The following is a 24,493-nucleotide window of genomic DNA, read 5'->3' as shown; positions in this document are numbered from 1 at the left end:
ACATTTAGCCACCCACGTGTGCGGACCCACCCAGTGCGGCCAGGGTCCCTGGGCATGGGTTTGTGAGGGGATGTTGTCCCAGACAACCCTGGATACGGGGGTGCGGGCGGGGGCCAGAGAAAAGGACTTTATAGTGACCCTAATTCTGGAGAGGGGGCGGGCCCAGTGCCCGGCGCCCCGCGGTGCGTCAGGAGAGCCGTGCATGCACCATTGGTTTGCTAATGCACTGGACTGAAAGGCGCGGGCCAAAGTTTCTGGGGAAGTATTGTAATTACAAGACAAATTGCCCTGCTGCTGGCTGGGCTTGAGAGCAAGAAGGGTGGAGAGGACCCGCCCAGGTGAGGCGCGCGCCGGGCCTATCCTACAGATGTGCGGCAGCTGGAAGCCCGTGCGCCGCGGGGCGCCGGGAGTTTGGCCCGGAGAAAGCGGACGCGGGCGCCGCTTTGTGCGCCCGGCACAATGCCCTTAACACTCGGCTGCTCCTTTTGTGCGGTGCCTCCCGCCCGCCTGCCCCGCGGCGCCTTTGTACCGCGCTGCCAAAGCCCCAGAGCCGGAGCTACTCGCGAGGGGCCTCCCGGGCCCGGTGGCCCGAGCGCTTTAAAGCTACCCGGCGCGTGGCGGCGCTAGCCACTGGGCTTCAGTCTCTTCACCAGCCCTGGGTACTAAACCCATCCAGACTCCGCCCCTTAGGTGGGGGGCGGGAAGGGGACTTCAGGAGAACGTTCCAGAGCTGTGGTCGCCTTTCTCTGGACCTGAAAGGGGGAGGGCGGGGCTCGATTCTCCACGCTGCTAGGCGTTTGAGAGCCATAGACGATCAATGCCCAGAGTGAGGGCAAGTGGAGGGGGTTGAAAAGGTGCCCGATCTGGGGGGCATCTTGACCCAGAATATCCTCTTGAGGCCTCAAAGAGGCCTCTTCCCATTACTTGGCCACAGAGGATGCTGCACGACTTGGGAGACTTTCTATGGCCTCACAGGCACTGTCAGGAACTCTAGTTCGGTCTCCTGCTCCCCCAAACTAAGACCAGGAGAGTGTAAGAAAAGGAGTCATCCAGGTTTGAATCCGGGATCTTCTCCGGAGGTCAGCCTTCTTGTCATAGTCGAGAGTCAAACTTCCCTGGTGCAATGGGAGTGGTGTGGGGGACTGCAGCCTTCCCTGGAGAAGATGCTCCCAGAGTCTCATTGCTGGATTTGTGGGCTTTGGAAAGGTGCACAGAACCCTGCAGTGTAGGCTGGACGCTCCTCAGCGCGCCCACCAGCTGTACCCACTCCCACTCATTGGATTTAGCAGAAGGTCCAAAGGAACTGATCCCAGTTGTGGGTGCTGTCTCTGTCTTTGCATCTCTCTCTCTCTCTCTCTCTCTCTCTCTCTCTCTCTCTCTCTCTCTCTCTCTCTCTCTCTCTCTCTCTCTCTCTCTCTCTCTCTCCTCTCCTCCCCACCACATCCCCAGACAGGATTTCTCCTGGCTGTCCTAAATTTTGTTCTAAAATCAGGCTGCCCTTGAACTCAGAGATTTGCCTGCCTCTGAGTTCCCGGATTAAAGATGTGCACCACCGCACGTGGCTCAGATATTTTCTCTTAAGAGATTGGTCCTTCACCAGAGTGGCAAACCAGGAAACCCAGGGCCCGGAGGTGGGGGTGGGGGTGGGGTCTGCCTCCCAGCTACACGTCTCTATATTGGGTCCTATCATTCAATAGTCTAGTCGCTGGGTCCTTGGAAGGAGGAGGCCTGTTGTGGGCCTGCGGGCGGGCGGGCGGGCTGCACGCTTTAATGGGACACGTGTTACTGCTTGGCCCCCACAGGTCCTGCTTGCCACTGGCTTTGAGCAACCACAGGCAGAAAATTGCTACATTGTCCTGACATTAGGGCGGCTAATTCAGCATCTCAGCGTGGCCCGAGCGTGAAGGGGGCAGAAAAGCACCACCGCCAGCATCCTGGCCTCGGCATCTTCATCAGGCTGCAGGACACCCAGGGCTCCATCAGCGTCATTTAGCACGGCCCGCGGCTCACAAAGCTCCCTGACACAGCGGAGCACCACCAGAAGGATGCTGCATAAGAAGCAGCCAGGACTTGGCAAGCAGAGACAGCGGTGAGGTCCAGAACCTACAGCAGCCAACAAGACTGTAGCAGTGGTGAGTCAAGGCGGTGGGGGTGGGGGGGGGGAAGAGGGTGGGAGATGGCGGGGGGGGGGGGGAAGGGGGAGGGAAGACGTCTTCAGGGAAGCCAGAAAGCCGAGGCAGCCTGGACTCTTGGAAGGGGGCCCCTTTCTGTCCCCTCCCCCTCTGAGTTTTTCTAGTTCCTATCGGTCCATTGACATGCAAATGCGAGGTACCCTATAAAGGCAATGCAGCCCACTGCCTGTGTGAAAGTCACAACATGGGCACTGAGCCCACATCGGGGGGCGGCCTCAGTGGCCCGGCCAGCAGCTTCCGAAAGGTCTGGGGTCCTGAAGGGTTTGGGGTGAGAACCCCTGGAAGTGCGGTGGGAAGCCCTGGGTTGGAGAGAGAGCAGGCTGGAAGGCTTCGGCCTTCCCTCTAAACACTTCCGGCTGGCCCACAGGTCTCCAAGCCTCTGATGGAGAAGAAGCGCCGTGCACGCATCAACGTGTCACTGGAGCAGCTGAGGTCTCTTCTGGAGAGACACTACTCACACCAGGTAAGGCAGCAGAGGAGGGGAGTCCTCAGCCCATCTCCTCCCCAGCTGCCCGGTAAGAGCGGCTCTCTCTCGGCAGATTCGGAAACGAAAGCTGGAGAAGGCCGACATCCTGGAGCTGAGTGTTAAGTACGTGAGAAGCCTCCAGAACTCATTGCAAGGTAGCGACGATCCACGCTGTGACACCGGGAGGGGCATGTGACAGCTAGCCATGGGGGCTTGCTGAGGCGGGAGGACGGAGAGCTGGCTAGCGGTCTGCCTGCTACAAAGTGATAGCCTGGGCTGGGCTGGGGGATGGGTGGAGAGGAGCGCTGAGGCGGACAGCTAGGTTAGGAGGGCCCATCACCTGGCTGGGCGGGTGTGGGGAAAGGAAGCTCAGGCCTGTCTGGCCGTGGGTTTGCAGGCGGAGTGTGAGCACAGGTCTGCCCCACTGAGACCATCTTATTTCTTGTCTTTGTGCTTCTCTCTTTTCCCTTCCCTCCCTCCCTCCCTCCCTCCCTCCTTCCCTCCCTCCCTCCGTCCCTCCCTCCCTCCCTCCCTCCCTCCAGGACTCTGGCCAGTACCCAGTGGGGTGGACTACACGTCCGGCTTCCAAGGCGGCTTGCCCGGCGTGAGCCAGAGGCTTCGGCCGGGAGAGGACGGCAGCGGCCTGCGCTGCCCCCTGCTGCTCCAGCGCAGGGCAGGCAGCACCACGGACAGCGCCAGCCCACAGGCGACCTGTCTCAACCCCTGCCTCCCGGCCATCTGGGGCCCCGGTCGCGCTGCAGGTGGCTCCCACCCCCCGCAGTCCCCGCTCCCTCTCCCCGGAGGTCTCCTTGAGTCCTCCTCCGACGTTCTGGCACCACAACCTGCATCAAACTGCCAGGCCGAGAGTCCGAGACCCGGGTTTCGCGTGTGGCGACCGTGGTGAGGCCTAGGCAAGGATTTAGACTCAAGCCCTCCCCCCGCCCCCCATCACCCCGCCGTCGAGTCTGGGGAAACTATTTTGGGGCACCCATGGTGACTGCAGGGACTCTTATCAATCGGTGGCCTGGTGGGGCTGCAGGGAAATCCACGGAGCCATTGACGAATCGGGTCTGAGCGTCTAGGTGAATTCATTCACTCCAGCCCCACCCACTCCAATTCTCCACCTCCCGCTTCTACGTAAGATGGGAGGGGACGGGTGAGCTGTACCCCTTTCCCAGGGACCCTGGGCTGGCAGCCCGCCCCTGCCCCCTCTCCACGGCTGCGTCACGGTGGGAAGGTCGCGGTTGCTAGCGGCGCAGAGCGGACCCCTTGCAGCGAGGAGAATCGCTGCCCCGCCCTGGCCCATTCAGCCGGCCCCGGGCGCTCGGTTCCCACCGGCACAAAGCGCGCCGGGCCCCGCCCCTTCAGCGAGGGGCTCCCTTCCTACCACCACCCGAGACCCTCTCAGCACCACCGAAGCCCATCACCCCCTCCGCACTGATCCCACACTGCTGGCGCGCTCTCCCAGGCCCTCCCTGCGCTAATACCTACGGCTGCGGCGCGCTGGCGCGGAGCACTAGCTCCGCCCCTAAGGTACACTGCGTGCCGGACGCCCTGCCTCGTCACAATCTACAGTCCCTGGTCCCACACATTCGTGGGTAGCACTGCTGAGACCGGAGCATTTTGTGCTCTGCAAAGACCACTGTAGTGCCTTCTGGGCCCTAGACTCGAACTAAGAGTCTGTTACCGTGCGCTGCGGCTGTTGGGGAGAGGCTCCTGTCGTGGACCAGTCTGGGGTCCAGTTCGAAATCCCAGCACCTCCTATTAACCACATACAATTATGAATAAAGACTGGGTGTGAATATAGAGACTGAGACCTTAGTGCACCACAAATACCAACTGTCTGTGGGGTAATTCGAGGTTTGGGACGACTCTTGCCATGCGGGTAAACTTGCCGGTCTTCTCTGCAATAACCCGCGCCACCCCACACTCAAGTCTCTTTGGAGCAAGGACGCGTGCAGAAGTTCCAGCTGTGGCCTCTCAAGGTGGCCTCTGGTCAGCTCCCCGGGTGGGAGAAACGCCAAGAGCTTTTCTCTGCTACCGCCAGGTGGCGGCCTCACGGCGAGGACCGGAGCGAGGAGTCGGTGAATTTCTGGGGCATCAGAGTCTGTCGCCAGGCTAATGATCGATCTCAGGGGCACGCACCTAGTCCTGATCACAGGTACCACCTGTGACAGGGAACCATGGGCTTTGGGGCCCACTCCCTGCTGCCTACTGTTGCGGACTCGGTCTGTCTTGCTGGCCAGGTGGGGCCTGCAACACTGGCTTGGGGATATGGCAAGTCCAAGGAAATGCACTGGCTTAGGTTTCCGGCTCTCGATGTAGAGAGATTTGGGGAGCAGTTGGTTGGCTCTACGAAAACGGGTTTCCAGGAAACCAACCTCTGAAGGCTGTGTGCAAACCATGAGGAAGTTTTTATTGGTTTCTGTACAGAAAAGAAATGCTGTTTTATTTTGTTTCCAAAAACCTACAAACGAATCCCTGCCTCTGGGCTGGGTGGTGGTGTAGAGATAGCTCTCTTACCAGAAACCCCAGGGCCAAGGTCCTTCCAGCTGTCAGCACACAGGGAGGCTGAACTACCGTGTGAAAGTGCCCTGGGTGGCTAGGGCGCTCTGTTTACGGCTTGCCCTTGAAGTTTTGTAAAAATGAGGAGTGACTTAGGGGGACTATGTCCCCATTACAAGTATTGCCGTTGAATACAAAATACAGAGTGAAACCCAAGTGGTAAATTGGTCATTTGAGACCTGTGAGGGAGACAGCAGCGAGCGAGCTGGTGGCCTCTGCCCTGTATGACATGTCAAACCCCAAAGGCACGGCAGCACATGGCCAGAGGCAGCTTCTCCCAAGTCCAAAGGACCACAGTCTCCTGCTCTGCTCTTCTGTGGTAGCATATCTTTCACTTAACCAGAGGTTACAGAGACCTCTGAGGTCTGGGATAGGCCCGTCTCCCACCCCACCCCCACCAGAGCTGGCCTCGAGACTATCTCCAGGTCCCAACACAGAGAGTTCTGCTGTGTGGTGACAGCTCCACCCCTCTGCTCACAGCTCACAGCCCTGGGTCTCTTCTGGGAATACCAATGTCCCTGGCACAGCCCAGACCTGGAAAGGGGTCTACCCAGGGGAGAGCAAAGCCCTTCTAGCGGGGGAAGGGGTTACAGGACACCCTTTCCGGGGACTTTGCCCGGACAGGTAGGAAGCAAAGCTGGAGCCGGCCCTGAAACTCGGGAGTTCCCTTCCACGTGCTTTGGTTCTCTGTGTCAGGTGCCTGCAGCCTTCACAGCAGGACCACGGGCGGCTGACAGTGGGAGACAGGCAATACGGTGGAATCTTCAGCATGGGGGACACTAACAGGGGTCGAGGTGCTGTCATATACCCATGGTGTTGTGCTTTAGCTAAAGTGGGGCGAGTCTCCAAGAGGGCAAAGGTCATCGAGACTGAGGGACCTCACATCTGGGGCCCACATGCTGCAGGCCCTAACAAAGGGCCCTCACTACCTCTCACACCTGGTCCACTCAAGTGTGAGGGCACACAGACCTGGAGTGTTCTTCAAACAGCCCTGAGAGATGTATGTCATGGTCATCCACTCTTCGGAGATAGGGAAACTGAAGCAGGCCACGTGGGAAGCCCGCTCAATAGAACTTGTTTGGGCTCTGACGACTCCTGTGCTTGCGACCCTCTACATGCCACGCCCTAGAGGTGAGGCAGAGGCAGGGCGGGAACTCGGATGCAGTCGTGACTTCCGCCTTAAGCTTCTCTGAGAACGTCCTTTCTCAAGGTGGTCGGGTCTCAGGGCTCCCTACACCCCGGTCTAGCCTCAGAGGTGTACAAAACGTGCAGATGTCACTCGCTACACAGGCACAGGCTGACCCTTCCTGGGAGATGCCGTGCAGCAGGTCCATGTCCTGTGCAGCCATCCAGGGTGGCCATTCGTCCCTCCAGGCGACACCAGAAGGAATTGTAAGAGGGGCTGCAGAGCCCACTATCCATTCACCCCTAGCTTAGGTGGCGCTTAGTGGCGCCCGACACCTGTGGCGGCATCTTTGGCGCTGTGCCTCTTCCGTCTGCGTGGCGTCTCTGGGGGTCCTAGGACGCAGAGCCCAGCGAGTCCGAATGCAGCGTGACGTAGCCCGAGGACTCGGAGGGCGAGCTCAGGAAGCTGCTAGTGCTGCCGCAGCCTGCCGCGTGCAGGCCGCCGGGCTCGCCCCACGACGCGCTCAGGCTGCTCTGCAGGGGCCCCGCGTGCGCGCGCGAGGCCCGGCGTCCCTGGCTGCGCTGCGCACGGCCACCAGGGGGCGTCGGGAGCTCAGCAGGCTCCGCGCCGTCGGGGGCAGCGGGGAAGGGCCGCGCCGGGGCGGGCACGCGACGCAGAGCCTGCGGCTCGCGCTCGAAGGCGGTGAGCGCGAAGGCGTCCGGCAGCAGCGAGACCGAGGCGGAGCGGGCGCCGGGCCCCGGGCGGCGACGCGGGCTGCCGGGAGGCGAGTCGTGGGCGCGACGCGGGCCGCCGTCTAGGGAAGAGGGCTGCAGGGACAAAAGGCTCTCGGCAGAGCGACGGCGCGGGCGGAACGGGGGCGCATCCTCGGCGAAGGCCAGCAGGCTCCCGCGCCGCCGGTCGGAGCCCGCGGGCAGCATTAAGTGTGCCAGGGCTGCCAAGTCCTCGCCCGAGCTCCAGCGTGGCAGGAAGGTGGGCAGCGGGACGGCCGCCCACACGTCGGCATCATCGTGGGAGAACCGCCGGGTGGGCGGGACCTGCGAGCACCCGGCCGGGCTGAAACAGGGCTGCCCTCCTGGAAACCCGCACCGATGCCTCCCCGCGCCCTGCAGAGCAGTGTGTGGGTCAGGGACAAGGCCCCCCTGATTTGGAGAAGTGAGATTTGGGGCAGGTGACAACCTCTCTGAAGCTGGGTGTTGGCTGAAGCTTGGGTCGGTTGGAGCGAAGGCTCACGGGGAGGTTTACAGCCCAAGACACCAGTGGACCCCTCTTCCAGAGCACGGGGAACATGGCCCACCCGCATAGGTTGTGTGAGAAAGAGGCAGAGAAAGAGGAGAAGAGGGGAGAGAGAGAGAGGAACGGAGAGGAGAGGGGAGGCACCACAGACACGTGAGGATCCTCTGCTCTGCCTCAACCTACCTGCAGATACTGCATCCGATCTTCCTGCAGTGGTCGCAGAGGGTAGAGCTGGGGTAAGCCTCCCTCTAGGGCGGAGAGTTCATACTTGGTCATCCTGTCCAGAGCCACGAAGTCACCTCCATAGCTGTAGTCAAGGGAGCGCTCCAGTACCAGGTCGGGGGAGACGCCGCCCTCTAGGCTGGTCTCTGCAGGATAGGACAACAAGAAGCATAGGACAGGGGAAGGCCTCTGGGAAGGCTTTAGGGAATCCTCGCTAGCAAGGGACTAGTTTTTGGAATAGGGCAGGCGAGGGTTCCAAGTTCAAATCCCAGCTAGGGCACACTTTAGCTTTGGACCCATTGGCTGACATATTAAACTAATTTGTTCATCTGAGATTTAGGGTGGGAACACCATGGGATTAAATACCACACAGGCTGACCACTCCCGGCACACAGCACAAGTCTTGTATGGAACGGACTTGTGTTGCCACAGAAATGGCGATGGAGAACAGGGTCACCTAAGTGCCATGCGGCAAGGGTATATCAAATCGTGATCGCTCAGCTGACCCCACCCCCAGGCGCCGTCCTCCCCGGGGGCCACCCTGAGGCCACCCTTACCATTGTCAGAGTCCTCATCATTGGCCATCAGGGCCATGCACTTCTCCCAGACCGCTTTGAGATCCGCCCGGTAACGATCGCAACTCCAGAGGGACAGAGGCAGCAGCAGGGCCTGCGTCACGGAGCACCACAGGACGCAGAGCACCATCCAGGGTGCGGAAGCATCCGCCCGCAGACTGCTGAAGCTCACCACCTGCGGACACAGGACTGGGCCTGACCCACGGGACCCCGACCCCCGCCACGTCCCTCCTAGCCACAGCCGCCCCCATCTGTGAGCTAGAGCCCATAACCCACTGCTTGGAGGAAAAGAAGGTCTAGATGGTGGCGGAAGGCTGCAGGCCACCAGGAAAGGGCGGGCTGAGTGACTGGAGGCCAAGGCTTGTGTCTACCCTGCGTACAGCTCAGCTCTGTGAATCACTCCTCTGTGCTGCGGCCTCCTGGGTGCCCATGGGGCCATGTGACACGGGTTACCGCCACCTGCCCCTAAAGGAACATGCTAGGAGAAACAGGTCTCAAGCCTGCCCTTTTCTGTCTACTCTGTGTCTTCCTGGGCCACAGCTCTGACCCCACCCAGAAGCTCAGACCCTAGAGGAGACCCAAAAGTCAAAGGGTCTAACTAGATGTTCTTTGGGTGCCTGATAAGGGCGTTAAATACAAGAATACACCTGCTTGCATTTAATAATGACAAAACAGTAAAAATGGGCGGGGCAGGTCTGTCCTGCAATCTGTGTGATCCTGGAAAAGCGGCTGAGTTTCTCTGGTGGCTGTTTCCTCATCTGTGAAAATGGGTTGAAAACACCCCACCACTGCAGAAGGTAAGAATTCTTTTATAACAGATTTTGTATTGTTTCTAAGCATTTGTGTTTTGCCCACAAGTATGTATGCATGTATGTGTGTACACCATGTGTGTGTGTCTACACATGGTTGTGAGCTACCATGTGGATACTAGGGACCAAACCAGGTCCTCTGCAAGAACAGCCAGTGTTTTAACTACTGAGCCGTCTCTCCAGCCCTGAGGTGGGAATTCTCGGTACTGCTTATGACAAGCAGCCCACTCCATCAGTGGCACCCTCTTCCCAGCTCTGAGAAAATGCCAGGGTGCACCCCCACTCCTTCTAAGTCACCACCCTGTCTTTATAGTGCCTAGTGGTCCTCAGGACAGTTTCTTAGCTGTTTTCATTGGCACAAGGACTGGGGTATCCAGCCGCACTGTCAGAGCGGGAAGGTGCAGGGCCGGCTGGGAGCAGTGTGACTCTGAAGCTGCCACTGAGGCCGCACCTCTCTAGGACTGCGTGTAGCCGCCCCAGGAATGTAACTAAGCCCTCTGCCTGTGAGCAGGCTGGCCCTGGCCTGGGCCCTCTAGACCTCCTGTGGCAGAAGCTGTTTACTGAGTGGAGACGTCAGCCTAGTCCCAGCTGGTCCAGAGTCCAGGCGGTCGCACTGGGCTGTGGCTAGCAAGGCCTTCTTCCAGTGAGTCTTTAATTTGACCTTAGGGTAAAGTGCAACATCACACAAGGTTAGGGGCCTGCACTTGCCAACTCCGTGTTCCCTACCTATGTGCTGCATCCCTGGGAAGTTCCCCTATAGTGTGATAAAGGTCCTAGCTATCAAGGGTTCAAATCTCACCCATCTACCCTGACTTCGGGAGAGTCATATACCTCTCTGAACTCTGCTTGCCAAAACCACAAAATGGGAGTGCTAACAGACGGCTCAGAAGTCAGGTTTGCCATTTCAGCCACCTGATGCCCAGTCCCCGGGCTGTCCTAGAAGACACATCCCTGGGCTGGAGAGCTGGCTTAGTAGTTAAGAGCACTGACTGCTCTTCTGAAGGTCCTGAGTTCTAATCCCAGCAACCACATGGTGGCTCACAACCATCCGTAATGAGATCTGATGCCCTCTTTTGGGGTGTCCGATGACAGCTACAGGGTAATTACATATAATAAATAAATATTTTAAGAAGAAGAGGAGGAAGGAGGAGGGGAAGGGGAGGGGAAGGGAGGGGAAGGGGAGGGGAAAGGAGAGGAGGGGGAGGGGAAGGGAGAGGAGGAGGAGGAGAAGAAGAAGACAACAACGACGACGACGACACCTCCCTGACGATCCCTACCCACCAACCCTCACCCACCAGCACAGGGAAGCCCATGAGGCAGTCATAGATGACCACGATGGTGGCCACCAGGCCCGTGATCTGCAGCGACGTTCTGGCAGGCTCCGAGCCGTCGATGGAGGAGCGGCGCTTGCCCTGTGCGTCTTCCACCACGATGGTGGGCACGGTGAAGGCGCGGCGGTCGGCCCGGTGCCCCACCTGCGTGGCCAGCGTCTGGAAGAGGGCAATGGCCGTGCAGACCACGCCCATGGCCACGCTGCCTCCCACCAGCAGCAAGAAGCAGACGCCGAAGCCCAGGCCGATCTCGGCCACGATGAAGCGGCAGCCGTGGGTGTAGAAACGCTCGCTCGTGTCGTGCCAGCCAACGGCAGGAAGGGCCGACAGGATGAAGGACACCATCCAGATGCCCATAACTGTGTGCACCGCCTGCTTTTTGGCGTTGCTTAGCCTGGCAGGGAGCAGGGCAGGGTAGAGAATCCTGGCGTTACTCCCGGGCCGTATGGGACACAGGGCCCCCGACCACCCCTCCGCACTGACACGGTAGCCTCCACCCAGCCCCGCGGCAAGGCCTCGACCTCACTAAGCGCTATTCCTGCCCCTGTGTGAGCTACGTACCTCAACACGCAAGCCCCCAGCAGCCCCAGACTGTGCCAGGCCCCAACCTCGCCACCCATCCTCGTCCGCGCAGGTACACCAGGCGTGTCTTTGCGTCATGCACAGCCCCTCCCTACGAACCCCAGGCCGCCCCGTGCTCACCGGTAGTTGACCGGCCATCGGACCATCCACATGCGGTGGTAGGAGATGGAGGTGACGGAGAAGCAGGTGGCCAGGGTGAGGGTGTAGAACGTCGACACGAAGACCTTACAGAGGCCCTCGTTCCACTCGTAGTCCGGACGCTGCCTCCGCAGCTGCACGACAGCGTACGTGGCAATGGGCACCGCCACGTTGAGCATGTGGGTGGCGGCCAGCGTGCAGAGCAGGAACTCCAGAGGCTTCCACTTCTTTTGCTTGGCGCCCACACTGAGGATGCCCCAGGCGTTGGCCAGCAGCGACAGGCCTCCGCACGCCAGCCAGCCTACCGCACTGCCCGGCAGCCGCCTCTCTTCACTCATGGTGCAGAGGAGCTGGCGAGCGCCCGGAGCATCCTCCTCAGAGCCGGGCCTCTCTGCAATGCGCCTGCCCTCACACCACTTGGGGGCCCGGTGATGCCAGGGACCACGAGCAGCTGTGGAGGGAGGGAGCAGTGAGCACTCGGTGAGGGCTGCGACGACAACCGCAGGACCGGAGATGGGAAGGGTCGCCACGTGGCATCACCTGTGTGGCCCTGGCTTATAACAGGCTCCAGAATCTCGGTATACAGGGTGGTATACAGGGGTCATGGGCCTAAGGGGTGGTATACAGGGGTGCCAACTAAGTGCACATTCCCTCATTTGTACTTGATTCCTGATCAAGGGTTAGAATATGCGATTCCTTTCTTTTTTTTAAAATAGATTTATTTATTAATTTTATGTATATGAGTACACTGTAGCTGTACTGATGGCTGTGAGCCACCATGTGGTTACTGAGACTTGAACTCAGGACCTTTGGAAGAGCAGTCATTGCTCTTAGCCGCTGAGACATCTCTCTTGCCCCTGCGATTCCTTTCTTTAATTCTCTTTAAGATTTATTTTATGTGGGGCTGGAGGGATGGCTCAGCGGTTATGAGCACTGACTGCTCTTCCAATCAAATCCCAGCAACCACGTGGTGGCTCACAACCATCTGTAATGAGATCTGACGCCCTCTTCTGGGCTGTCTGAAGACAGCTACAGTGTACTCACATATAACAATAAATAAATCTTTGGGTCGGAGCGAGCGGGGCTGCAGAGAGCAGATGTCTTGAGTTCAATTCCCAGCAACCATATGAAGGCTCACAACCATCTGTACAGCTATAGTGTATTCATACACATAAAAAGAAATACGTCTTTAAAAATTTATTTTACGTGTGTGACTATTTTTTTAAGGTCACATGAAGCCTCCTTCTCTTTTTCTTTTTAAGGTTTATTTATTTATTTTATGGACATGAGTACACTGTAGCTGTCTTCAGACACACCTGAAGAGGGACATCAGATTCCACCATGTGATGTGAGCCATGTGCTTGCTGGGATTTGAACCCAGGTCCTCTGGAAGAGCAGTTGGTGCTCTTAACCACTGAGCCATCTCTCCAGCCCAGAATCTGAACTTTCTCTCTCTCCTTTCTTCTCTCTCTCTCTCTTTTGGTTTTTCGAGACAGGGTTTCTCTATGTAGTCCTGGCTGTCCTGGAACTCACTCTGTAGACCAGGCTGGCCTCGAACTCAGAAATCCACCTGCCTCTGCCTCCCAAGTGCTGGGATTACAGGCGTGTGCCACCACTGCCCGGCATGTCTTTGGGTTTATTTACTTTTATACTCTCTATATGTTTGAGTGTTTTGCCAGTACACCGCATCTGTTCCTAGAACAGGAGAGGATTTTAGGTCTCCTGGGACTGAGTCAGCAGGTGGGGCCTGGGAACCGAGCCTGGATCCTCTGCAAGGGCAGAAAGTGTCCCACATCACTGATCCATCTCTGCATCCTCAGTCTGGATTTTTTTTTTTAGACTTATTTATTTATTATACATGAATACACTGCAGCTGTCTTCAGACACCAGAAGAGGGCGTCAGATCTCATTACAGGTGGTTGTGAGCCACCATGTGGTTGCAGGAATTGAACTCAGGACCTTCGGAAGAGCAGTCAGTGCTCTTCACTGCTGAGCCATCTCTCCAGCCCCCAGTCTGGATTTTAAAGGAACGGGGTCTCACTCTGTAACCCTGGCTATCATGGAACTGGCTACACAGACCTAGGCTGGATTCGAACTTGCGGCAACCCTCCTGCGTTCTAAGGGTTGAGTTTGCAAGCCTGAACCACCATGTGTGCCTCGGTCACTTGAGACAGCCCAAGGCTGGCCTCGAACCCCTGATCCTCTTCAGTCTCTGGAGTGCTGGGGATTCGGGTGTCTCAGATGGACAGGCTCGACCCCTGTATGTCCTTGCATCTCCTCACAGCTCTCTCACCATCCTGTGTTCCGAATTCCGCCCCCCAGACGTCCCAGGCACTTAGACGTACATTTATCCCAGCAGGACGCCCCCCATACCTCCCTTTGCCTTCTCTGATTCCCCCACGTGACCTGTGAGGAGGAGAGGAGCCGGCCACCGCGCGCCGACCACCCACCCTGGGAGTGAGTGGGTGGACAGCCTCTCACAGAGACTGACCGGAGCTGCAGGCCGCGGGCAGTGGCAAGGCCCCCACCCGCAGAAAGAAGAGTTATGCTATTTCTACCGGATGCTCAGTGGAGAGACACCACACCTTTTTGTTCTGTCTTTTTGTTTTCTTTGGATTTGGTTTTTTGGAGACAGGGTTTCTCTGTAGCCCTGGCTGTCCTGGAACTCACTCTGTAGACCAGGCTGGCCTCGAACTCAGAAATCTGCCTGCCTCTGCCTCCCAAGTGCTGGGATTACAGGCGTGCGCCACCACTGCCTGGCTTAGGTACCACATCTTTAAAGCCCAGGGCCCAGGTATCACATAGTGGGTGCTGTGCGGGGACGGCAGCATGTTGGGAGCTAGGTCCCACACGCAGTAGCTGCTGTGAGGCAGCAGCCAGCACTTGGGCCTGCCTGGCTCTCACCCAGAGGGTCCTGTGGACTAGTGTCGGCCTGGAGACACCCCAAAGCCCAGGCCTTGGCTGCAGAGGAACTGCCAGGTGCCTTGGGATGGGGTGAGGCGCATAGGACGCTGAGTAGGAGGTTTAACGTTAGGGGAGGCACCCTGCCCCACCGGCAGGCTGAGAGGCAATTCCCTCCTACCCTTCCCTCTTCCAGTCTGTCAGCTCTCCCGGGCACAAGGAGGACGAGCCCCACGCTAAGTGAAGGCCACCTGTAGTCGGATTAGCTGCTCCACTCGGGCCTTACCACAGGTCAGGACTAGCCCCACAGTGCCTCCTGCTGGGGCAGACGGGGGACTGCAGCAGCCTCAGCAAACATTCCCAGCCTTGTCTCCTGCTGGGAAAACCAAGCTGTACTGGCAACCGGAGACAATCTCCGACAGTCTCATCTACAGTTCCTTCTCTTTAAAAATTAAAAATAATAATAAAAAATCTTGAGACAAGGTCACTCTATGTAGCTAGCCTTAGCTGTACTATGTAGCTCACTACGTAGACCAGGCTGGCCTTAAACTTCCAGAGATCCGTGTGCCCCTGACTCTCCACACAGCCCTTTTAGTCTGCCGTGGATTTTCCTTACTTTTGTGTGCCCAGACCCTGACCCAAGGGAAGGGTCCTCTGTGCACACAGTGTCTTAACAGCCTCTGGTGAAAGTCTGCTGCAGGCACGGCAGTTCCTGTCTGAATGTGTATTAAGTCGCTGCTCCAGACACTAGTCTGGGCGGGGGGGCAGTGTGGCCCTATCGGAGGGCACCGTCATCAGCAGCTCTCTGGGTCTGGCCAGCCTTCTCAGCTGCAGACTGGAGGTTACCAGGTGAGGGGAAGAATACTGTGGACTCGACTCAGGAAGCTGGAGTCCAGACCCAGCTCGTGCTTGTTATCCACACCCCTGCGCCTCGGTTCTCCGATGCAGAAATCAGGCGTGACAGAGCCTTTCTTGAAAGGAGCTGGTGCTCTCTGCCAGGCAACGCACTTCGACGCGCTGAGCAGACAGCGCTTGCCAGGGCTAACGGATTGGATTGCACGGAGTATTGGACTCTTCACCCAGGTTCCAATGGCGTACGGGACCGAGGGGTGCTGGAGGGGTAAGGAGGGAGGCACTCTTCTTCCACTGTCTTGCAATGGTGCTACCGAGACCATCTCCATTAGAGCGAGGCATTTCGGCGGAGGCAGAGAGTTGAAATCGCCTGCCAGCATCTTTATGTACCCGGGCCAAGATACAAACTTCATCCATCAAAACCAAAGCCTTGGTCTCTCAAGCCCTCCTAAAATGTTCCTGACAAGGTACTTTACTGTTCCTAGAAGCAAGGTCTGTCTGAGCGGCTCGTCCCTGCAGGATAGATCCTACTTTGGCAACAAGGTCGCTTCCAAGCTGAGGGCTGTTAGAGGAAAGTGCTGGCCAGGGCAGGTGACGTTGGGGCCCAGCAGTCCTGGAGGCTGTATTCCGGGAGGAGAGGAATGTTCTGGAGTGTGTGTGTGTGTGTGTGTATGTGTGTGTGTGCGCGTGCGCGCAGACATCAGATCTCTTAAGTGGAGAGGCTGTGGGGACCACTGTGGATACCCACAAATCCCGAAGCAGCAATTGCTAGGGCCAGACCCCCCTGGGTCCCACCGAGGCTGCTCTGAGCACCTCCTACATTTCCAGGAAGATGCCTCCATATCAGGAATCCCACAACTCCCTCCCCAAGGAAGGTCACAAAGCAGGTAAGGCAATCTAGAGACCCACCCAGGCCTTGAAACCTCCTCCCTCCGCGGGGTCTGTGGGTAGGGCCGGGTCCTGACGTCACGGCCCTGGGCCAATGAGGTCGCGCAGCCCTAGGGCTGTATTGCGCAACAAAGAGAACCCAGAACTTGAAAGGATTCCCCGGGCTCGGGCTGCGCCCACCGATCTCCTAGGAGCCTACGTTTCGTGATTTTGCCTCCTAGCTGGCCTCTGGTGTGCCAAAGGGTCGCCAAAAGCCCAGCTGGACGGCGGCACAGGGCTCGGTGCACGCCCCCTTACACCCCACTTAGAGGTTTCCCAGGCTCGCTTCGTTCCTTTACCCGCCCCTAAAAGGCGCACCCCTGCCGGCCTGGTCTTTGTGGGTCTTCCAGCTCCAGCCCCGAGGGCGCGTCCAAACAACAGATTGGGGAGCCAGCTTGGGGGTGGGACCGTGCCTCAACCCACACCCTCAGTTTACACAGGGTATAGAGTGGGGGCGGCTTGGGATCTACAAAGTAGCCACTTCTGACCCCTGCGAGCCGCCCAGGATTACACTGTCAGGCCCGGGAGCAGAAAGCTTAGGGGGAGGCTGGCACGGAGAAGTTACCCCGAAGGTCCCTAAGTTTGTAGTGGGGCGTTCTGGCCCTAAACGCTGCCCACGGCCACTCCGACGGACCCCGCGTCCCACCAGGTGCTCTCAACGCCCTCTCGGCCAGTGCTCCCGCCCGGATTTCCCCTTTGGCGCCCCTGAGCCGGGGCGGCGGCGCTCACCCGGCATTGAGGCGCCCGTGGCTCCCGCTCGCTGCTCCCGCCTCCGGCTCCGGCTGCCGTTCCCGCGCCCCGGCACTGAGCGCCCGCCGCCAGGGGCCGCGGGGGTGGCTGGCGGCGGAGCGGCCCTCGGGCCGGGGCATCCTGGCGGTGGAGCCTGCCGATGGCCAGAGCGCTGCGCTGCGCTTGGCCCCGCCGCCCGCCCTCCCTGGGCGCCGCCTCCGCCGCGGCCGCGCTCCGCTCCCGCCGCTCAGCTGGCTGCGCTCGGGCGGCCGGGGGCGGGGGGCGGACCAGGGCGCATGCTTCTGCCCGGGCCTCCGCGCCGCCCCCTGGCCGCGCCCCGCCTTCCCGGCCGCGTCGCACTGGCCCCCCACTCCCGGCAGCCACGTAGCCCCAGCAGCCGCAGTGATGCCCCTTGGAGCGCGCTACAGGATCCGCCCACGCCGGGCCCCTCGGGTCTGGGTCACTCAGGCCGCCGCCTCTTAAACCGCCTGGGGTTGAGGGGCGGGGTTCGCGGGCTAGAGAAAGGGGAGATTGGATGCAGATGGAGGACAGGGAATATGGGGAATCGGAGAGGAAGCCACGTCAGAGGTTAGCATCCTTGAGGACGAGGGACAGGATGCGTGCACCTGAGATCTAGCGGTTTCTAGGAATCAGATTGCTGGGTCAGGAATCAAGAGTAGCAGAAGGCAGGGCTGGGCCAGCCAGAGGTTCCAGCCTACTATCCCTGTGCCCTGGGCGCTGCCGGAATACTGCAAGGACCTCGGGGCAGCAGGGTGACTGGCCCTCCCCAACTGACTCAGCCTTGTCCCCCGAGGCTCTGACCAACCAAGCGAATTGATAGAACCAGGGTTTGAAGCCTGATTCCTGCCCCGCCCCCCCCCAGCCCACCTTCAGTTAACATTTCTAGAGGGACACAGGCTTGTCACCCCCACACGCCCCTCCTTGCTCCTATGCGGAAGAAAATGTCCTGTTCTCCGCGGCGGCCCTTAAGACCTCTTCAGTCAGAAAGGGTGGAGCTGACATTCTAGCCCCTCATCAGGTGACACAGTGGTACATTCTAGGTCACCCAGGGTTGTGTGGAGCAGGAACGTCCTTTAGCTTCCCTGGGCCTGCCAGCTGTGGCCATAGGAAGGTGGGTGGGTCCCTAGGTGCCTGGCGTTCTGCAGCTCTCCTTCTGTACCCTAGGGTGCCAGGGTCAGTAGTGGGGGCTTGTTATGGAGAAAGGGTTCGCACCAATATGGAGGGCTCCAGGTGTGCCCTCGCACACTCCCCAGGGCTTCTGGGAGTGGCCAGGGCTCTGAGAGGGCCCCTTTGTAGACCAGCTCCCATAGGCAGCCGTGGTTATAAATAGATTGCCAGCAGAGGGCAGTTGTAATCAAGTGTGGCATTTTAATGCCATGTCTATAAAGGACATGCCTCAGGGAGCCCAGGGCCCGGGTCCTGCTTGGAAAGCCTTGGCAGGGTCTTGGCAGTTTGTGCTTTCTCCTGACCTGGCAGGGCATCATTTCTGTATCAAGGGTGCCCTTGTGGAGACCCCAAACCATCTAGGGACCTGAGGGACAGGCAGATTTGCTGTGGCTGCATGTGGGAGAATTGGTCCCCTCCCCTACTTCCAGGCAGGAAGTGCCCGCGTCTTCTGGGACCCAGGCCGAGAGACAGATTACGAAAGCTGAAGCTCCTGGCGGGTGTATTTGCACATCTGGAGTTGGGTTCTTCCTCCTGGCGGGTATATTTGCACATCTGGAGCTGGGTTCTTCCTCCAGGGGCCCCTGGGAGCTGTATGGCACGCTGCAGCTGTTGGCAGGACAGTTTGCCTTCTCCATGTGGTAGGACAGATGTCTGGGCTTCAGGGACAAACCCAGGCGCCACCTCTGGCTGTTTGGTGGGTAGGGGGTGGAGTTCTGGCCCCTGGAGAGGCCTTGGTGGTTTTTCTGTGCCCCACCTACCCAAGGCAGCTGGACCACAAGCACACATACGTACATTCTAATGGCACAGACCACTGCCCCACATCCCACGTCCTGCTACATACAGCAACACAGATGCATGTGCACTTAGCTTTATAGCACATATGCAGTGTATCAGACATGCTCCGCCACATACACACACACACACACACACACATGTGCACGCACACATGCCTGCCTCACCCCATTCTCAAGGTGCCTCTCCAGTAGCCCCTGCCTGAGCGGCTGGAGTCTCTAGCAGGCCTCCTCCCAGCAGATGAGGCATCTGGCCTTCTTTCCAGGAGCTCAGAGCAGCCTGTGCGCTCTCCACCCATCCATCGCCTGCTGAGGCCTTAGGCCCTCAGGTACAGGAAGGACAAGGCCTTGTTGGGGAAGCACACCAGGCTCAGTGGCAGCCTCCTGTGAAAGACACAGGGGCAGGGCACCCCGGGTCCTGCCAAGATGCAAGGCCCCAAGTGCACCTCTCAGGTTCCAGAGCTAGTGCTGGGGGCGGGGCCCAGGGAAAGGCAGTGAACTCACAGGGATGGGAGGCTGACCTCTGAGATGAGAAGACCCCCACCTCAGACAAATGATGGCCCAGGCTTCGGGGTCCAGCCAGACAGCAGCTTTATTAGTGTTGCTGGCTTCTTCAGGCCAGTCAGTGCGCTCTGGTGTCCATGGTGGCCTCTGGGACAACACCAGGGGCAGTTATTGGAGGGCTATAAATAAAGCTTTGGTGCACAGGTTTTGGGGACGGGCCGTAGGTAACACTGCCACACAACACTTCACACAACACCAGCTCTGTGGAAATCGGGGGTTTGGCCAAGGGAGTAACAACTTCTAAGTGACTGCACACGGGGCTCTCGATGGCCACGGCGTGCTGACCCGGGATGGAGGAGGTCGCCTAGGGCTGAGGCTCCGTGTGACCCTGCCGCTTGGCCTTCATCTGCAGATAGCGGCCTTTGCCCTCTTCAAAGCGCTTCTTCTCATCCTCCGTCTCCGGCTGCGGCACACAGAAAAGATGCGTTAGAGACACCAAGAGCTGCTGAATGTCCGCATTGTCCCTGGAGGGAGAGGGACCTCTGCCAAGGGGCTTCTGGTGCCAGGCACTGGTCTGCCACACAGCCCAAGCCCAGGCTCTCTGGTGATGGGCTGTGGGGATTAGAGTGTGTGTGTGTGTGTGTGTGTGTGTGTAACAAGTGTCATGAAGAAAACAGGGGCTGCTCTAATCCAAGGAACAACTGTCCAACCCTGTTTCAAAGGGAAAGCAGGATGCTATGTGGGCCCTGGCCTTGAGAAAGGCCTGACGTTACAAGCAACGGTCCCACTTGGTGGGTGGAGAGGACCCTACCCCCTTGCCCTGGACGCACGGTGGGATCACAGCGTCAGTGGGTGTGGGATTCAGCTGTAGGCTGGGCTTCCTGGGGGACGGTCCTGATGATATCTAGGCCTGCTGGGACTTCACATTCAGGGATGGGCTGGCTTTACTAGGAACAACTGGACAGGTGACATGGTAGCAGTGGGAGGGAGGGTCACTTTTGAGGTTCCATCTGGCACTGCCCTTGCCAGAGAGCTGGGTCTAATGAGCTGTGCTAATTCTGCTGGGAAGCATCTCGTTGTGACACTGAGGGTACCCGAAAGCCAAGCAAGTGGGGCAGGTGCCCGTCATTCAGGACGACACTACGTCCTGGCAGCTAATTTTAGCCCTACATGCTTTACGGACATGAGGCACATTGGCAGAGGAAAGCCACCAGCCAGAGGGCTTAATGTCAAGTCACACCAAATATTTCCTTCTGCCAGCCTTCCCCCAAATTGCTCCCTAAATGCCACCAGGTGTAAACTGTCCAGGCTGTGCCAGCCAGGAGGCAGTGAGCTGCGAGGCACGGAGGTTCCCACAGGGGTTCTGGCTCCTTTTTGCAGGTCTTAGGCACATATACAGAAACACAATCTTTTGTTTCTCAAGATAGGGTTTCTCTGTGTAGCCCTGGCTGTCTTGCAAGTTGCAGTGTAGACCAGGCTGGCCTAGAACTCAGAGATCTGTCTGCCTCTGCCTCCAGAGTGCTGGGATTAAAGGCGTGTGCCACACACCTGACACTAGGGCGCACGGGCGTGAGCACCTGCACACTATGATCTCCCACAGAACTGCAAACTGACTCTAAGACCTGAAGTGTCAACGTAAAACCCATGTGGCTAAATTTAACCCGGTTAACCTGGGACTCTCCCACACGGGTGTGTCCTGGTGCCCCGGCCAGGTGGTTGTCGGCCCCCACTTTGTGCTCATCAGCCTGCCGTGTGCTCCTTTCACTGGTCCCCACTGCCCAGGGGATACTGTCTTCTGTTGGTTAGAAGCCACCTAGTTGGGGCTGGAGAGATGGCTCAGCGGTTAAGAGCACTGACTGCTCTTCCAAAGGTCCTGACTTCAAATCCCAGCAACCACATGGTGGCTCACAACCATGAGATCTGACACCCTCTTCTGGAGCATCTGAAGACAGCTACAGTGCACTTATATGAACTTATATAAAATAATAAATCTTTGGGTTGGAGCAAGCAGAGGTCCTAAGTTCAATTCCCAGCAACCCTCACAACTATCTGTACAGCTACAGTGTACTCATATACATATAATAAATAAATCTTTACCTACTCTATGAATGCTCTTACTGGCTACCTCTGAGCTCTAGGGCTGGGATCCCTAGTGATTTTGGTCCAAAGAAGCTGCCTGAGTGGTAAGAGGTGGCCTGGGCCAGGAGCCCTGCGGGGAGGGACGCTGGTTCCCAGGGTGCACTTGGACAGAGCAGCCGCAGCTCACAGCCTAGTGCTTCCCCAGGGGCCCTGCCCTCCTCAGGAGGCAGTCGACTCACAGAAACCATCCGACTTCGACTTCCAGGCAGGCTGGCAACCCCACAAGGGACAGCAGGAGTCCAGGAGGGCTCCAGGCTTGTCCTCAGAGGACACGCCTTCCCATTCAGAGGCTCTTAGGCTTGCTGTCTTATATATTCCTGCTGATTGAACCCTTGACCTAGCAGGCAGCTTGCACAGGAGTCTAGGTGGCGGCTGTGCTGTGCAGCTCAGCGCTGTGCCACTTCGGGTAGTTTCACAACCTCTCTGTGCTTCCTCTTCTTACCTCCTATGGTGGTGCCACCCCTAGGGTGCTATGGCGGCTGCAGTACTAGCATGATTCCTGTGCACAGAGGCTCCAAGGCAGGCCCCTCCTCCTCTCTCAGCCCCACTGAGATAACCAGCATAAGACCCTCAGTCCTCACCACGGTACAGGGCGAGCCAGGGTCCAGGGGCCGGAAGGTGCTGAAAGCTGGTTATACCCATGCTCCATGCTGCCAGGGGTTAGCCTCGGCTAACACAAGACAGTAGCAGCGCCCTCACCAGGGAGGCCATACTGCATGCATGGAGTCTGCAAGCTACTGCATCTGGGGCGGTGTCGAGCTGGTTTCCTAGACCTCCCTTTAAGCACAAGATAATCCTACTTTGGCCACTGAGGCAGAGTTCCTAAATCTGGCTGGTCCCTGCGGGCGGCCTTCCCCACTGACAGCGCTCTGGCTACTGTGGTGCCTGTGAAGAACGGCTCTCTGCCTCACAGCAGAGGCCTCCAGAGATGGCCCAGCAGTCCCTCGCCCTACAGAGTCTCTAGCCCCAGGTCCAGCCCTTCCTCTCAAGGCAGCATCCTCCTTGAGCCAGTCACGAGCATCCCTGGCTCCCGGAGCCCAGAGCAGCCACAGCCACAGCAATCCGAAGGACTAGAGTAACCAGCAAGGGGCCATCTATGGCCAGCAGAGCCCAGACGACCTCAGCACGAAATGCCAGGCCCTCCACATCCCCAGAGACGCAGCAACAAGACACACACCACACCAGGGAAGCAGCCCCTGGACCGGCTCCTCGCATTCCCGGAGGGTGGGAGGAGCCTTCCTCCCAGACAACGAGGTTTGGGAGAGATAGTGTGCGTGTGTGTGTGTGTGCACATGCATGTGGTGTGTGATGGGGGGATGGTGTGTGCACACATGCATGTGGTATGTGATGGGGGAGATGGTGTGTGCACACATGCATGTGGTGTGTGATGGGGGCATGGTGCATGCACACATGCATGTGGTGTGTGATGGGGGAATGGTGTGTGTGCATGGGGGAGGGTCATCAGGGCAGGGACAGGGAAGGTGAACAAGGGGCCCACGGCCAGCTGTGACAGGCTGTCTGGACCATTATCACACTGCCACAGCCCAGCAGCCAACAGAACGCCTGCCTCATGGCACAGGACGCCTGTGTCACTCGGCACCGATGGCTGGACCCAAGGAGGCATGAGCCAGAGTGTAGGAAACTGTAGCGGTCAGCAGGGCGGAGGGCACGGCTGGGGCCTGGCACTGGGCCTTGAGGCTGCCCTCATGTGTCTCCAGAGTTCAGTGTCTGCAGTGCCCTCACCAGGATCTGCCCTCAACCGCAATGAACGCTGCTGCCTGGTGACGGGTGTGTGGGCGGGTGGCCAGGACAGCATGGCCAAGGCTGTGAGGACCCATGAGCAACTGATGGCCTCTGTATCTCTAGGGACTGTGGCCTGCTCGGAATCCTGTGCTCAGAGACGGGAATCCAAGCAGGCCAAGGAATCAGATTCCACGTCACTGTCCTCTCAGGACAACGGCGTCTCTTCCCTGAGGTCCTACCAGGGCAGCAGAAGTCAGGGAGCCGGCTGGGGGACAGCAGAGGCGGGCGGGCTTTTTGGCTGGAGACTAGCAGAGCTGCCGAGCGAGGCCCTGCTGGGTCTGGGCTGACAGAATGAGGCAGATGGCTCCCTGAGCACAGCCCTCACCATGGCACAGCCGCCACTTCCTGCAGCTCGACCCCCTCCATGGCAAAGTAAATAAACACATACTGTGCACATTTCTCATGGAGCTGGGGGCAGGGAGAAGGAAGAGACCTAAGGGAGGTCTTTCCATGGGAGACCTAAGGTTGTCCCCAGGAAGGAAGGAGCTGGTGGCCACGGGCTGTGGGAAGCTCTTGGCTGCTAGACTGGTCACCTGCGGCCACAGGTAGGTTCCTCATGCCACGGTGGAAAAGTAAGGGCCAAGCAAAGGGACTGTGTTGGCTTGGGGTGTGTGGGATGGAAGGCACTGCCCTAGAGACAGGGAGGTGACGTGGGCCGAGCCTGTGTCCGCTGGCCCGGATGTGAAGTCTCACAGGTACCATTGCCAGGCCCGCTCACCATGAGATCATTCCGCGGGACATTTGAAGTGCTCCCTGTGTGGCCTGGCATGTGTGTCCCTCACACATGTTCTCAGGCATGGCCATCGTGGAGTCACCACTGTCCCCACAGACGGCCTGAGGCCATGTACACTCTGGGGCTGCAGGGCTCAAGGAGGGCTCAGCCCCTGCTCGTCCAGGCAGTGGCCTGCAGGTCATCTGAGTCAGCCGGGCCTTGAGGACAGCTTGTCCCCCCAGAGGAACAGCAGGCCCAGGGCAACACTCCCTAGCCACAGGTCAGAGGTTAAAGGTAGGCTGCCTTCTGGATGCTCGGGCTCTGCCTGGCACTGGGTACCCAGCCCTTCCCCCTCTGGCAGCGCCAGCCCCAGGCGGCAGCGCCTCCACAATCCCTGCCAAGTGCCGTCTTCTGGGCCCGCTTCCACCGGAGGAAAGCCTGCAGCTCTCAGAGCCTCACGCTGCAAACCAAGTGTTTCCACTCTGCATTGTTGGTGCTTCAAGAACACACATTTGGAACACAGCACAGATGATGAGCGGCTGAGCCCCACCCTCCGCATAATCAATAGCTTGTCCTTTTTGTAATTAGTGAGTGCCCGCTAAAAGGAGGCATCCAGCGGGGACAAACACCTTCCTGCTAGCCCGAGGGACACAGACCTTGATTAGGAAGCACACAGTGGCTCTCTCC

At 58.7% G+C, this 24,493-nt stretch overlaps 3 protein-coding genes across 5 annotated transcripts in view; 1 reads left to right on the top strand and 2 right to left on the bottom strand.

Moving 5' to 3' along the window:
* The first annotated feature begins 2,559 nt into the window (after positions 1 to 2,559).
* On the top strand, positions 2,560 to 3,582 carry Hes3 (hes family bHLH transcription factor 3). The gene is made up of 3 exons (XM_052175765.1): positions 2,560 to 2,655; positions 2,732 to 2,813; positions 3,201 to 3,582. The coding sequence occupies exons 1-3, from the start codon at positions 2,575 to 2,577 to the stop codon at positions 3,560 to 3,562; spliced, it is 525 nt and encodes a 174-aa protein (XP_052031725.1). The 5' UTR covers positions 2,560 to 2,574; the 3' UTR covers positions 3,563 to 3,582.
* Positions 3,583 to 5,053: 1,471 nt separating this feature from the next.
* Gpr153 (G protein-coupled receptor 153) lies at positions 5,054 to 17,076 on the bottom strand. 2 transcript variants are annotated; one of them, XM_052178294.1, is made up of 6 exons: positions 16,670 to 17,076; positions 11,243 to 11,711; positions 10,505 to 10,934; positions 8,383 to 8,575; positions 7,787 to 7,971; positions 5,054 to 7,473 (listed from the first exon to the last, which is right to left on the bottom strand). In XM_052178294.1, exons 1-6 carry the CDS (start codon positions 16,674 to 16,676, stop codon positions 6,742 to 6,744), a joined length of 2,016 nt encoding a protein of 671 aa, XP_052034254.1. In that variant the 5' UTR covers positions 16,677 to 17,076; the 3' UTR covers positions 5,054 to 6,741. The 2 variants fall into 2 exon arrangements, with proteins under 2 accessions (XP_052034254.1, XP_052034255.1); XM_052178295.1 differs by having other exon boundaries at positions 5,054 to 7,404.
* A 2,146-nt stretch (positions 17,077 to 19,222) lies between these two features.
* Acot7 (acyl-CoA thioesterase 7) overlaps positions 19,223 to 24,493 on the bottom strand; it is a 93,626-nt gene continuing 88,355 nt past the window's right edge. For both annotated transcript variants that reach the window (XM_052178292.1, XM_052178291.1), the window contains exon 9: positions 19,223 to 19,615. In XM_052178292.1, coding sequence (XP_052034252.1) covers positions 19,517 to 19,615 — 99 coding nt within the window. In that variant the 3' untranslated portion in view covers positions 19,223 to 19,516. The remainder of the gene's footprint in view (positions 19,616 to 24,493) is intronic.

The sequence above is a fragment of the Apodemus sylvaticus genome, chromosome 3, assembly GCF_947179515.1.
Source record: "Apodemus sylvaticus chromosome 3, mApoSyl1.1, whole genome shotgun sequence".
NCBI lineage: Eukaryota > Metazoa > Chordata > Mammalia > Rodentia > Muridae > Apodemus > Apodemus sylvaticus.
Note: the sequence above shows the minus strand (reverse complement) of the source record. Positions and strands in the feature narration are given on the sequence as shown.

Excerpts from the sequence above, each read along its gene's own strand:
- Gpr153 (XM_052178294.1), bottom strand. Across the intron at positions 8,576-10,504 it reads TCATGGGCTTCCCTGTGCTG|GTGGTGAGCTTCAGCAGTCT; the intron begins GTGGGTGAGGGT and ends CTGTGTCCGCAG. Across the intron at positions 7,972-8,382 it reads TGATGAGGACTCTGACAATG|AGACCAGCCTAGAGGGCGGC; the intron begins GTAAGGGTGGCC and ends CCTATCCTGCAG.
- Hes3 (XM_052175765.1), top strand. The coding sequence starts at position 2,575 with ATGGAGAAGAAGCGCCGTGCACGCATCAACGTGTCACTGGAGCAGCTG. Across the intron at positions 2,656-2,731 it reads AGAGACACTACTCACACCAG|ATTCGGAAACGAAAGCTGGA; the intron begins GTAAGGCAGCAG and ends CTCTCTCGGCAG. Across the intron at positions 2,814-3,200 it reads CCTCCAGAACTCATTGCAAG|GACTCTGGCCAGTACCCAGT; the intron begins GTAGCGACGATC and ends CCCTCCCTCCAG.